Raw genomic sequence first — 14,681 nt, 5'->3', positions numbered from 1 at the left:
ACCCTCCGGGAGACCTAGTATCCTAAGGTTCTTCCTTCGCGCTCCATTTTCAAGGGCCTCAATCCTGTCAGCACACTTTTTATGAAGTGCCTCGTGCGTCTGAGTCTTGACCGCCAGGCCCAGGACCTCGTCCTCAATACCTGACACCTTCTGCTCCACCACGCGAAGTTCCATCTCCTGGGTCTTTAAAGTCTCCTTAAGCCCCTCAATTGCCTGTAACAACGGGGTCATTACCTCCTTCTTCAGCAGGTCCACGCACCGTCTCACCACCTCGTCCTGCTCAGGCCCCCATGTCACCTGTGGTTTCTCCGCCGCCATTTTGTTACACTCCCTCTGACCTTCTGGCTGCAGATTCTTCGGGCTGCAGCCGCCGCCGCCGGTTTTTCCCTCCGTCTTTCGGGGGGGCTCCCTTCCCTCGCGCCTCGCACCGGGTTTTACGGCCGTCCAAGTCCCCGTTGGGGCTCTTAAAAGAGCCCGAAGTTCCGTCGGAGCTGGAGCCGCCGAAAAGTGCGGCTAGCTCATCCCTGCCGCAACCGGAAGTCCGTGAAAGACTCGATAGAAATGCATTTTTAAATTTATGTTTTCTGATCTTGTTATCTGGAACTTCATTGATTTCAGCCACACCCAACTTACCATTTAATAAATTCACTTTGGTTCAGACAAGGCAATTAAAGCATAGACAGAATTCTCTTGATATTAAATTTTAAAAGTTTATTCAAAGAAACTTTGATTTTTACAACTTCATGTGGGTGATCAATCTGTAGAAGCGTAACCCTCTCTGGTTCCTTCTTTGACAGTAATTTCCTTGGAACTCGGCCTCGGGAATCTTCGGTACTTGGCCAGCAAGGAAGACCTTCGGAACCTCTACTTTTATCCCCAAAGTGACCATTACCTCACATCAGAGTTGGGCCTGTTGTAACATGACAATTGGTCAATTTGGTCACTGGATTAATTTAATTGGATCCCCAATTACTGACTCCACCTTCTCTCATTATCTCAGACAGGAATACAATAGAACTGTTTCATACTATCCCTTTATCTCATTCTATACAATCCCTTATTCATACAGTTTCAAATGTTGAGGCTAATCAGAGCTTGAAGGTCTCTCTCGCCAGTACATTTATCCTCATTGCACATTCTTTACATACACAACAATACAGCAAATAAAACTCAGACTCTTACTGTAACTTACTGATTGATTATTTACTCACTTAAGGCTCATTACTTATTCAGCCATCTGTTACTGACTGGTAGCTAATTAATACAGTAATCTTTAATTAATACATTTGGTTAATACAATATCCACTGGTTGAAAAAGACTGTTTTATGGAAGACAATCACTTTCTTTCTTACTAACTTTGATTGGATTGAATAATGAGTCTTAGACTTGAGCCAGACTTTGGCAGGATATGATCTTCTGTAGCTTTACAAAATTCTGGAACAATTTGTTACTTTAAACAATTTTGCCTTATTCATCAGTTTCTAGAAACAGTTTCGTTTATCCAGAATTAATTTTTAAAATAAAGCTCCAGTCAGGATTCAGAGTTTAACATGGCTTCCTTAACCTTGTTACGTATAACAGTCAAGATGGACGAGTGACTGATTTTTAAAACTAAATATTATTAATGAGGCATACCCAGAACTTCTGACATTGCAACAATGACTATACTTCAAAAGTACTTCAAAGGCTGTAAAAAGCTTTAGGAGATTTTGTGGTATCGAAAGGTGTTATAAAAATAGATACAGAATCCCTTGAGTGCAGAATGAGTCAGCACCGACTCTTCCAAAGAGCACTCTACCCATATCCACTCATCCATAACCCCATAACCTAACCTGCACATCCCTGGTCACTGAGGGGCAATTTATCAGGGCCAATCCACCTAACCCATACATATTAGGACTGTGGGAGGAAACCAGAGCACTCGGAGGAAACCCACACAGACACAGGAGGGCATCCAAATTCCACACAGTGACCATGGCCAGAATCGAACATAGGGCCCTGGTGCTGTGAGGCAACAGGGCCAACCACTGTGCCACTCAAATAAATGTAATTTATTTTTAGAACTAGTCCCCAACCATAGATATATCACACTCGGTCCACTCACAAAGATCATCAATAGAGACTGAGTCTTGATTTTGTGCAACAACCATGTCTTTCTTTCCATTGCAAATCCCCTGTGAAAATCCAAACACAGCGTATCGTGAAAGTATTTGAAACAGAACGAGTTGTTGTGATTTGGGATTCACTGCCTGACAAAGGTGCAGGAAGTAAATTCTACTGTAACTTTCAAAAGGGAACTGGACAGATTCTGTGGGAAAAGAAACTTGCCGGGCGCTGGGACCAAATTGATTGTTCAATTAAAGAGTTAGCATGGGAATGGTGGGCTTAATGGCCTCCTTCTGTACTCTCTGATTCTCTTTCACATTTGAAGAAAATGTTAGACTTGAACGAGAGTTTAGCAGTATTTGAGAAATACCTGAAACCCACTTCCTACGAGGGGGTAGAAGCAGAGATGATGGAATGTTTCCAAAAGGAAATTGGATGGGCTTTTGAGGGAAATAAACCAACAGGGATACGGGGATAGAACGGGGCAATGGTTTGATCTATAGAAATCTACAAGTTGTAAATCTTTGGAATTCTCTACCCCAGAGGACTGTGGGAGCTCAGTCACTGAATGTGTTTAAAGCAGAGACTGACAGATTTCTAAATCCCAATAACACAAAGGGATATGGGGATAGTGTGGGGAAAAAGGCATTGAAGTGGATGATCAGCCATGATCGTACTGAATGTTGGAGCAGGCTCGATGGGCTGAATGGCCAACTCCTGTCCTATGTTGCAATGATACAAAGATAGGTAGGAAAGTAAATTGTGAAGAGAACTTAAGGACGTTAAAAAGGTACATGTTAAATGAGTGGGACAAAATCTGGCAAATTGAGAATAACGTGGAAAAATGTGTAATTGTCAACTTTGGCAGGAACAATAAAAAAGCTTATCACCTAAATGGTGAGAGATTGCAGAGCTCTGCGACTCAGAGGGATCTGGGTGTCCAAGAGCATGAATCACAAAAGGCGAGTATACAGGTACAGCAAGTAATTAGGAAAGCTAATAGAATGTTATTGTTTATTGTGAGGGGAATTGAATACAAAAGTAGGGAGGTTACGCTTCAGTTATACAGGACATTGGTGAGACCACATCTGGAGCACTGTGTACAGTATCGCTCTCATTTAAGGAATGAAGCAGTTCAGAGAAGGTTTACTGGACTCATACCTGGAATTGGAGGCTGGTCTTATGAGGAATGATTGGACAGGCTGGGCTTGTGTCCGATAGAGTTTAGGAGACTTGATTGAACCGTATAAGATCCTGAGGGGCCTTGACAGGGTGGATGTGGAAAGGATATTTCCTCTTGTGGGAGAATCTAGAAATTGGAGTCACTTTAAAAGAAAGAGCTTTCCCCAACTGAGGAAGGAGCAGTGCTCCGAAAGCTAGTGATTCGAAACAAACCTATTGGACTTTAACCTGGTGTTGTCAGACTTCTCACTGTTTCCCATTTAAGGCAAAGGAGAGCTTTTTTTCTCGGAGAGGTTTGTGAGACTTTAGAACTCTTCCTCAAAGCGCAGTGGCAACAGATTCTTTGACTATTTTAAAGGAAGAGCTGGATAGATTCTTGCCAAGCAAGGGGGTGAAAGGTTACTGGAGGGGGGGGGAGAGGGGGGGGGGGGGGTCCAGCAGGAATAAGACCCAAATAAGACAATAAGAAATAGGAACAGCAGTTGGCCATTTGGCCCTTCGAGTCTGCTCCAACTTTCAATTGGATCATAGCTATCTGACATTTCTCGCGTCCACTTTCCTTCCCTTTCCCCATAATCGTTGATTCCCTCACTGATCAAGAATCTACCTCAGCATTAAATATACACAAGGACTCTGTCCCCATAACTCTCACTGTTCCAAAGACTCTCAATCCTCAAGAGACAAAATTCCTCCTCATCTTAATCTTAAATTGACATCTCTTTATTCTGAGACGATGCCCTCTGGGCCTAGATTCTCCCACGAGGGAACCATCCTCTCCGCATTTACCCTGTCAAGCCCCTGAAGAATCCTGGATGTTTCAATGAGATCACCTCTCAATCTTCCAAATTCCAATGAGTAGAGTCCCAACCTGTTTAACCTTTGCTCCTAAGACAATCCCTCCATACCTGGGATCATCCTACTGAACCTTCTCTGAGCCACCACCAATGAAGTAACATCTTTTATTAAATAAAGGGACCAAAACTGCTCTCAGTTCTCCAGATGTGGCCTCACCAGCACCTTGTGCAGCTGCAGCAAGACTTCCCGACTCTTATACTCCAACCCCCTTGGAATCAGGGCCAACATTCCATTAGCCTTCCTGATTACCTGCTGCACCTGTCTGCTAGCTTTCTGTGTTTCGTGCACAAGTTCCCCCAAGTCCCTTTGTGTTGCAGCTTTCTGCAGTTTTTCTCCAATTAAATAATACTGTTCTTTTGTTCTCCCTTCCGAAATGAACTTCACAATTTCTCACATTATACTCCAGCTGGTTTAGCACACTGGGCTAAATAGCTGGCTTGTAATGCAGAACAAGGCAGCAGCGCGGGTTCAATTCCCGTACCAGCCTCCCCGAACAGGCGCTGGAATGTGGCGACTAGGGGCTTTTCACAGTAACTTCATTGAAGCCTACTTATGACAATAAGCGATTATTATTTCTAACTTTTTGCCCACTTATGTAACCCCTCAATGTTCCGTTGCAAACTGTATCCCTCTCGCAACTTGCCTTTCCATCTATTTTTGTATCGTCTGCAAATTTGGCTACAGTACGTTCGCATCCATCATCCATGTCATTAATATAAATTGTACACAGTTGCGGTTCCAGCACTGATCCCTGTGGAACCCCACTGGTTACAGGTCACCAACCTGAAAAAGAACCCCTTCTCCCCACTCGCTGTTTCCTGTTCATTAGCCAATTCTCTATCCATGTAAATATACTACCTCCAACTCCATATTGTGACCTGATGTATTATGAGGTACCTTGTTGAACACCATCTAGAAATCCAAATACAACACATCTACTGGTTCCCCTCTCTCCACTTTAGTTGCGGCGTCCTCGAAGAATTCTGCTAAATTAATCAGACACAATTTTCTTTGAATGAAGCCATGCTGACTCTGCTTGATTTTATTATGATTTTCCAAAAGTGTTGGTATTCCTTCCTTACTAATGGATTTCAACATTTTTACAGTGATAAATGTTATTGTAATTGGTCTATAGTTTCCAACTTTTTCCCTCACTCCCTTTTTAACTAGCGGTGTCACATTGGCAGTTTCCCAAACCTCCAGTAACTTCTCCAACATCCAAGGATTTTTGGAACATTACAATCAATGCTTCCACTTTCTTTGTAGTTAATTCTTTTAGGATCTCAGGATGCAGCCATCAGGTCCAGGGGATTTATCTGCCTTTAGCCCCATTAGTTTCGTCTCAGACTGCTTCTCCAGTGATGGGATTTAATTCCTGCCCTGCATTCTTTCGTATTAGTGGGATGTTCCAATATCTTCCACAGTAAAGACTGATGCAAAATATCTGTTTAGATCCTCTGCCAATTCCTTGTTTCCCATAACTAGCTCCCAGATTTATTTTCTAAGGGACCTGTGTGGAGTTGAGGTGTCAATCAGATCAGCCGGGAATTTATTGAATGATGGAGCAGGCTCGAGGGGCCGAGTGGCCTACTCCTGCTCCTAATTCATATGTTATCACATCCTTTATAATAGATTGTCTAATGGGTCTGCGGTTCCCTGTTTTCTCTCTCCCCCCTTAAATAGTGGGGTTACATTTACCACCTTCCAATCTGCAGGAACCATTCCAGAATCTAGAGAATTTTGAAAGATGATCATCAATATATCCACTGTCTCTACAGCCACCTCTTTCAACACTCTGGGATGTAGAGCATCAGCTTTTGGGAATATAATAAATCGCTTATTGTCACAAGTAGGCTTCAATGAAGTTACTGTGAAAAGCCCCTCGTCGCCACATTCCGGCGGCTATTCGGGGAGGCCGGTACGGGAATAGAGCCTGCGCTGCTGGTATTGCATTTCAAGTCAGCTGTTTAGCCCACTAAACCAGCCCAGTTTATTAACTTTCAACCACATTAATTTCTCCAGAACTACTTTTTCCAATAACACTATTCTCGGTCAGTTTCTAGTGGTCACTCGTCCCTTGGTTCCCTAGTGTTTGTGGGACAATTTCTGTATCTTCCTCGGTGAAGACAGATACGCATAGTTTAGTTTCTCTACCATTTCCTTATTCCCCATTTTAAACTCTCCTATCTCTGCCTGGAATGGACCCACATTGGTCTTTGCTAATCCTTTCCTTTTCACATTCCTATCGGAGCTTTTCCAGTCGGTTTTTATGTTGTCTTGCCCATTTGCTCTCATATTCTGTTTTCTCGTTCTTTATCAGTTTCTTGGTCCTCCTTTGCTGAATTCTAAAACATGTTCCCAATCCTCAGGCTTACTAATATTTGGCCACTTTATGAGGTTCATCCTTTGATCTAATAGAATCGTTAACTTTTCTTGTAGCCACAGTTGCATCACCTTTCCTGTTGGATTTTTGTTTCTCAAAAGAATATTTTATATAAATACGTAACAATTCCTTAACAGCAAGTGATTGCCGGTCTATCATCATACCTTATATTCTAATTTCCCAATCCATGCAGACTTGCTCCTCATACCTCAACAGTTTTCTTCTCTCAGAAACACTCAGATAAATTTTTAAAACCACATAACCCCCAGAGCTCATCTTCATGGCAACGTGGCATGCATTGGGGTGCTCCAAACAGAAATGGGAAGGAAACATCTTCTAACTTCCAAACACCCTTTCATGCTTTGATCCTTGTGAAATTTGAAACCACGTACTCGCAACAAGGCTCAAAGAGCATCAGCCCACTGGAGGTAAAGTCATGAGACCAGCAGTCCAGCAAAAAGAAACCATCCGATCCACCCCATTGACCAACTGACAGAATCAATTAAATATAATCCTGAATGGATTTGAGAACAGAAACAATAACAGCAGAATTCAACCCCTATAATCACTTGTGAAATTGTTGGTGTCTCAGCAGGCGCCATGAATCATAAAATCCTGTCCCACACTGAGAGCAGGTGAATGGCCTCTCCCCAGTGTGAACTCGCTGATGTCTCTGCAGGTTGGATGACTGTCTAAATCCCTTCCCACACTGAGAGCAGGTGAATGGCTTCTCCCCAGTGTGAACTCGCTGGTGTGACTTCAGTTTGGATAACACAGTGAATCCCTTCTCACACTGAGAGCAGGAGAATGGCCTCTCCCCAGTGTGAATTCGCTGATGTTTCCGCAGGTTAGATGATTCACTGAATCCCTTCCCACACTGAGAGCAGGAGAATGGTCTCTCTCCAGTGTGGACTCGCTGATGTTTCCGCAGGTTAGATGAATCACTGAATCCCTTCCCACACTGAGAGCAGGTGAACGGCCTCTCCCCAGTGTGAACTCGCTGGTGACTCTGCAGGTGGGATAACTGAGTGAATGCCTTCCCACACGGCGAGCAGATGAATGGTTTCTCCCGAGGGCAAGTTTTCTGGTGTAACTGCAGGTGGGATAACTGAGTGAATCCCTTCCCACACTGACGGCAGGTTAAATGCCTCTCCCCAGTGTGAACTCGCTGGTGTGACTGCAGGTGCGATAACTGAGAGAATCCCTTCCCACACTTAGAGCAGTTGAATGGCCTCTCGCCAGTGTGAATTCGTTCATGTGTTCGTAGAGTGTATGACTGAATGAATCTCTTCCCACACTGAAAGCAGGTGAATGGCTTCTCCCCAGTGTGAACTCGCTGATGTTTCTGCAGGGTGGATGAATGTCTGAATCCGTTCCCACACTGAGAGCAGGTGAATGGCTTCTCCCCAGTGTGAACCCGCTGGTGTCTCTGCAGGGTGCATGCACGACTGAATCCCTTCCCACACACAGAGCAGGTGAACGGACTCTCCCCAGTGTGAATGCGTCGATGAATCTCCAACAGAGAAGGGGCTCTGTATCCCTTCCCGCAGTCCGCACATTTCCACGGTTTCTCCATGCTTTGGGTCTCCTCGTGTCTGTCCAGGTCAGACAATCAGTTAAAGTCTTATTCACACACAGAACACATGTACGGTCTCTCCCTGCTGTGAATGGTGCAATGTTTGTTTCAGACTGTGTAACTGGTTAAAGCTCTTTCCATATTCAGTGCTCTGGAACACTCATCGGGCGTGTGTGACTCGGTGCTTTTCCAGTCACACTGATGTTTAAAATCTTTTGAAGCTAATAGATCGGACAAACATTTCTCCTTCTAGATTCAAAGGCCGATAATATTCAGGCCCCAACGAATCGAGTGAATCTGACAGGTCTCAGACGTGATTTTTGAGATTTCCGCCTGTAATTCCTCCTCTTGTATTATCCTGTAAAAGGAATCATCACTGTCAGTACAGAATCATAGAATTTACATTGCGGAAGGAGGCCATTCGGCCCATCGAGCCTGCAATGGCCCTTGAAAAGAGCACCCCACTTAAGCCCACACCTCCACCCCACCCTCGTAACCTCACCAAACCTTTTGGACACTAAAGGCAATCTAGCATGGCCAATCCACTTAACCTACACATCCATACTCCCAGCATATGTTGATCCACTGAAATTCGCACAATGCCACAACTGACCCACAGCATACAATATCTCCCTGGCCTTACACTCATCCCTGGAGCATCTCGACAAGGACTCCTACGTCAGACTCCTATTGATTGACTACAGTTCTGCCTTAAACACCATAATCTCAGCCAAGCTCATTTCAAAACCCCAAAACCTCGGACTTGCTCCTCCCTCTGCAACTGGATCCTTGACTTCCTAACCCATAGACTCAATCAGTAAGGATAAACAACAACACCTCCTCCATGTTAGTCCTCAATACCGGGGCCCCGCAAGGCTGCGTACTTAACCCTCCTACTATACTCATTTTACACACATGTCACAAAATCCAGCTCCAACTCAATCTACAAGTTTGTTGATGACACGACCGTAGTGGATCGGATATCAAACACCAATGAGTCTGAGTAAAGGAGGGAGATAGAGAACCGTGTGGCATGGTGTAATGATCTCTCCCTCACTGTCAGCAAAACTAAGGAGCTGGTCATTGACTTCAGAAAACAAAAAGTCATACACACCCCTGTCTGCATTAATGGTGCGGAGGTGGAGATGATTTACAGCTTCAATTTCCGAGGTGTACACATGACCAACAGCCTGCCCTGGTCGACACACAACGACGTTGTAACCAAGAAAGCACAACAGTGCCTATACATCCTCAGCAAACTAAGGAAATTTGTCACGTCCGCACTGACCCGTACCAATTTTTACAGATGCACCACAGAAAGCATCTGATCTGGCTGCATCACAGCCTGATATGGTAACTGCTCACCCAAGACCGTAAGAAACTACAGAGTCATGAACACAGCCCTGTCCATCATGCGAACACGCCTCCCATCCATTGACTCTGTCTACAACTCCCGCAGCCTTGCGAAAGTGGGCAGCATAATCAAAGAACCTTACCACCCTGGTCATTCTCTCTTCCAACCTCTTCCATTGGGCAAAAGATACAAAAGTCTGAAAACACGCACTTATAGATTCAAAAACAGCTTCTTCCCCATTGTTACCAGACACCTGAATGACCCTCTTATGAACTGAACTGATCTCTCCACGAATCTTCTCCACTGTGCAGCACTACAATCCATATGCTTCAGACAATGTCTATGTATTTACATTGTGTATTTATCATATGATCTATGTTTTTCATGTATGGAATGAGCTGTCTGCACTGTACGGAGAACAATACTTTTCACAATACCTCAGATCATGTGACAATAAATCTAGCTACAGTACTATGTTACAAAACCAAAAATAATATTAAATGTAATTTATTACAGAACTGCAAATATATCTAATCTGTATCATGGAAGGACATAAGACATATCAACTTACTGTTCCCTTAAACGTCAGCCATGTCTTGGGAAAACCAGGCCTTAAATTGTGAACATTGGGAAAGAGACCTTCCTTTTAGCCAGACAAATAAATGTGTCAAGCTGAGGGAACAAAGGATGTTTTGAGAGAGAGGGAGACCTGGGCCAAGCTTTGCAGAGTCTGCACCCTCCCTGGATTCACTTCCTTTCCCTTCAGTTGCTGCAAGTGACCAATTGAAGGTGAGAATGAGAAAAGAAATGGAAAGGGGGAGAAAAGAAAGTGTTTTACTCACAGAGGTTGGAGACAGGAAGAAATTTTAGTCAAACTTCCGTTTTGTGTCGCCACAATGGAGCCCTGCCTGAATCAGCCAATAGAAATCAGCTTCTCAGAGGTGACGTCACCTAGTTCCAGTGCGCAGGCTCGGCGCCGCTAATTGTTCCCTCTCCCCCGACACATCCTCGAGACAAGGTTTCCAGGCAACCGGCTGACGGCTTCGGCCAGAGCGAGAAGCCGCTCGGTATTCTCCCCGGTCCGGGACTGCTCATGTCCAAGGGAGAAGGGAAGCTGCGCATGTGCAGTACAGAGCCCACCCCTTGACCTTCCAGCTGACGTATTGACCAATGGAAACATTTGGGGGAACCGGAAGGACTCTTGGCTTCCAGCCAGTCAGACGGCAGGTTTTGTGTGAATGGAGATTGAGCTTCACACAAACTGAAGCTCCCTCCTGTCTCCTACATCTGGGAGTACAACACTTTCTTTTCTCACCCTTTCCATTTCTTTTCTCATTCTCATCTTCAATTGGTGACTTGCAGCAACTGAAGGGAAAGGAAGTGAATCCAGGGAGAGTGCAGACTCTGCAAAGCTTGGCCCAGGTCTCTCTCTCTCTTTCTTAATGCCAGATTCATCAGTCGCATTCACAAGACAGCCCCGAACGTCACCCAAGCATCGTACTGTGCTCACCCCAGTCCAACGCCGGCATCTCCACATCATCTCTTTCTTAAAGACATTGACATCTTTTGCTCCCTCAGCTTGACACATTTATTTGTCTGACTAAAAGGATAGTCTCTTTCCCAATGTTCACAATTAAAGGACTGGTTTCCCCTAGTCAATCAGACCCACACAGCCTGATTCCCAATCCAATGTAGTTAAAGATCTCAGAAGCCCGACTCCAAACCTTAAATGTTGTTCTGATCCTGTCAGTAACATTGTTTTGGAACTCACTAGTACCACCACATAGGCAGTCATCAACATGCGCCATAAAGATGCCCGAGAGTTTCCTGCCACGGTACCAATAAAGCACGGCAGCTTCTGCCTTCAAGTGGAGACAACCCGACTTGAACAAAACTGATCTGAGAAGTACGATACACTCTGAAACATCGTTCAAAACATAGACACACTTATTTAACTTCCAAAGTCTTCCATCTACATATGGCACATTTTTAGGACGTTGCAGAAACACTGCCCTTGGGAAGGGATTCCCCAGCACAACTGCAGCTTTTATGTTTCTTGACTCACATTCCCAAGAAAATGTTGTGAAAAGGACCAAAGAAATTTCAAAATGACCTTTCCTGCTGTGGGTGAGTCCACTCTGACTTCTTGTCTCCGAAGGGTTTTTCAAATCCCTCAGCCACTAACCTCACCTTGGGCCTGATAAGTTGCATCCGGTTGGACCTTTTCTGTGCAGATCCATCGATGTCATGATGCTGGCTGACCCCTATCTGGGACCTCTGAACAAAAGCCAAACTCTCTTCAACTGCCTAACTCTTTCTGTTCAGCCTCCCGTACGGCTTTATCTCCTCATTTGTCGGCAGCAACAAAACCCTCTCGGTCACGGGGACTTCAGCATTGCCCCCAAACATATCCTTGGTATAAAACTGACAATTCCCTGTGTGAAATGTTCCAGTTATTGAAATTACATCGAATAGAGATCAAAGAAACAGACCAGAAACAGATCGCTGAGGTTCTTTGGCAGTCCCAGTGGTCAGTAAGACTGAATTAAACACAGGTGGTATAAAGCAAACAATACTGTCCACGGAGACTTTCCTTTAATCAGAGCCGTCAGTGGATCTTGTTCCTAACACCAGGTTGTTGTGGGACAAATGTCATTTGGAGTCCAGAGTTGGTGAAAGTTTGGGAACCTTTATTACAAACATGCAGGGAATGCTTCAGCGAACTGAAGCATCTCAAGGAGTAGTTACAATAACATAATTTATACACAGTACAGTTACAGCTGGCCAGGCTGTTTTGTCGGCAAGTTAGTGGCAAAGTACAGGATCTAAAGGAAACAACTCGAAAACAGCTCACACTTATTGGCTATAGTGACTTTATCTCTCACAAAACACATCTCGGAAAACAACAGCTAGATTAGTAATCCAGAGACCCAGGGTAATGCAATAGGGATCCAGGTTCGGCAGATGATGAAATTTAAGTTAATAAAAAATCTGGAATTAAAAGTCACGATTTTAAAAATAAAAAAAATGTAAAGTACATAATTAATTTTTACCAATTAAGGGGCAATTTAGCGTGGCCAATCCACCCAGCCTGCACATCTTTGGGTTGTGGGGGCGAAACCCATGCAAACACGGGGAGAACGTGCAATCTCCACACGGACGGTGACTCAGATCCGGGATCGAACCTGGAACCTCGGCGCCATGAGGCAGAAATGTTAACCACTGCGCTGCCCTAAAAGTCATCGATGACCATGAAAGCATTGTCGATAGTTATAAAAACCCATCTGGTTACTTTTAGATCCACCTGTCGTGGGGGAAAAACACTATTTACTATCCAGGATAAAGTAAATGTACTTCAGCCTTTGTGCATCATTCCAGTGGAAATGTGCTCTCCCAGGCTCAAAGAGCATCAGCCCACTGGAAACAAAGTCGTGAGACCGGCCAGTCCAGCAGAAAGAAACCCTCCGACCCTCCCACTTCACCAAGTGTCAGAATGAACAAAGTTTGATTTGATTTAATTTATTGTTCCATGCACCAAGGTACAGTGAAACGTATTGTTCTGCGTGCAATACAGACAGATCATTCTGTACATGAAAAAACATAGGATATATGATAAATACACAATATAAATACATAGACATTGGGTGAAGCATCCGGAGTGTAGTGCTATTCAGTCGATGAAGGTGTGTGGAGAGATCAGTTCAGTCCATAAGAGGGTCATTCAGGAGTCTGGTAACAGCGGGAAAAAAAATCTGTTTTTGAATTTGTTCGTGCGTGTTCTCAGATTTTTGTATCTCCTGCCTGATGGAAGAGATTGGAAGAGAGAATAACCTTGGTGGGAGGGGTCTTTGATTTTGCTGCCCGCTTTCCCAAAGCAGCAGGAGGTGTAGACAGAGTCAATGGATGGGACGCAGGTTTATGTGATGGACTGGGCTGTGTTCACAACTCTCTGTCGTTTCTTACAGTCTTGGGCTGAGCTGTTGCCATACTAAGCTGTGATGCAGCCAGATAAGATGTTTTCTGTGGCGCATCTGTAGAGATTGGCAAAAGTCAATGATAATTGTTATAACCTGCCTGCTTACCACTGGCTGGGGACTAATAGCAATCCCACAATCCTTAGGGAGTATGAGCTTCCCCAATGAGGGGGGCGGAGAAATCATTAGCAGAGTCCCTGCACAAATAAAGCTGGCCAGTCTGAAACCAGCTGGAGAGGAGTGAGCAACAAGAGAGTATTGCTGCTGCGTATATATATATATAAAAAAAATTGTAAATAAATATTATTTCTTTCTATTCTACAATTCGTGCTGGATTCTTTGTAGCCCTCACAAAAATAATGATCTTTATTGTTGTCACAAGTAGGCTTACATTAACACTGCAATGAAGTTACTGTGTAAATCTCCTAGTCGCCACACTCTGGCACCTGTTCGGGTACACTGAGGGAGAATCCAAATGGCCAATCACGTCTTTAGGGACTTGTGGGAGGAAACCAGAGCACCTGGAGGAAACCCAAGCAGACACAGGGGAAACGTGCTGACACCGCACAGACAGTGAACCAAGGCGGGAATCGAACCTGGGACCCTGGAGCTGTGAAGCAACAATGCTAACCACTTGTGCTACCGTGCCACACATGAGGCATTGGACATGCTGAATTTCCTTAGTTTCATGACGAAGTACAGGTTTCTTAGTCGTAGCGTCGATGTGGGTGGGCCAGGGCATAATGTTGGTGATGTGCACACCTCGGAATTTGAAGCTGTCAACCAGCTCCACCTCCGCACCTTTGATGCAGACAGGGGTGTGTATGATACTTTGCTTCCTGATAATGACCAGCTCCTTAGTTTTGCTGACATTGAGGGAGAGATTGTTGTTATTACACCATGCCACTAGGTTCTCTATCTCCCTCCTGGACTCTGACTCATCGTTGTTTGATATCCGACCCATTACGGTCGTGCCATCAGCAAACTTGTAGATGGAGCGGGAGCAGATTTTGCCACACAGTCGTGTGTATAACGAGTATAGTAGGGAGCTAAGTACGCAGCCTTGTGGGGCCCCGGTATTGAGGACTATCGTGGAGGAGGGTGTTGTTTATCCTTACTGATTGTGGTCTATGTACCAGGAAGTCGAGGATCCAGTTGAAGAGGGAGGAGCCAAGTCCTAAATTTGAGTACATTTTGGACATGAGCTTGGCTGGGATTATGGTGTTGAAGGCAAAACTGTAGTCAATGAA

At 44.5% G+C, this 14,681-nt stretch overlaps 1 protein-coding gene across 1 annotated transcript in view; it reads right to left on the bottom strand.

Annotated features, from left to right (window-relative positions):
- Nucleotides 1–696: 696 nt before the first annotated feature.
- Nucleotides 697–14,681, bottom strand: part of LOC140418063 (uncharacterized) — a gene marked incomplete at its 5' end in the record, with an annotated part of 28,724 nt that continues 14,739 nt past the window's right edge. Inside the window, one exon of the mRNA XM_072501490.1 lies at nt 697–8,139. Within this exon, the coding sequence (XP_072357591.1) occupies nt 7,093–8,139 (1,047 nt within the window). The remainder of the gene's footprint in view (nt 8,140–14,681) is intronic.

This window comes from Scyliorhinus torazame, chromosome 5, assembly GCF_047496885.1.
Source record: "Scyliorhinus torazame isolate Kashiwa2021f chromosome 5, sScyTor2.1, whole genome shotgun sequence".
Lineage (NCBI taxonomy): Eukaryota > Metazoa > Chordata > Chondrichthyes > Carcharhiniformes > Scyliorhinidae > Scyliorhinus > Scyliorhinus torazame.
The sequence above is the reverse complement of the archived record's forward strand: the minus strand, read 5'-3'. Positions and strand labels throughout refer to the sequence as shown.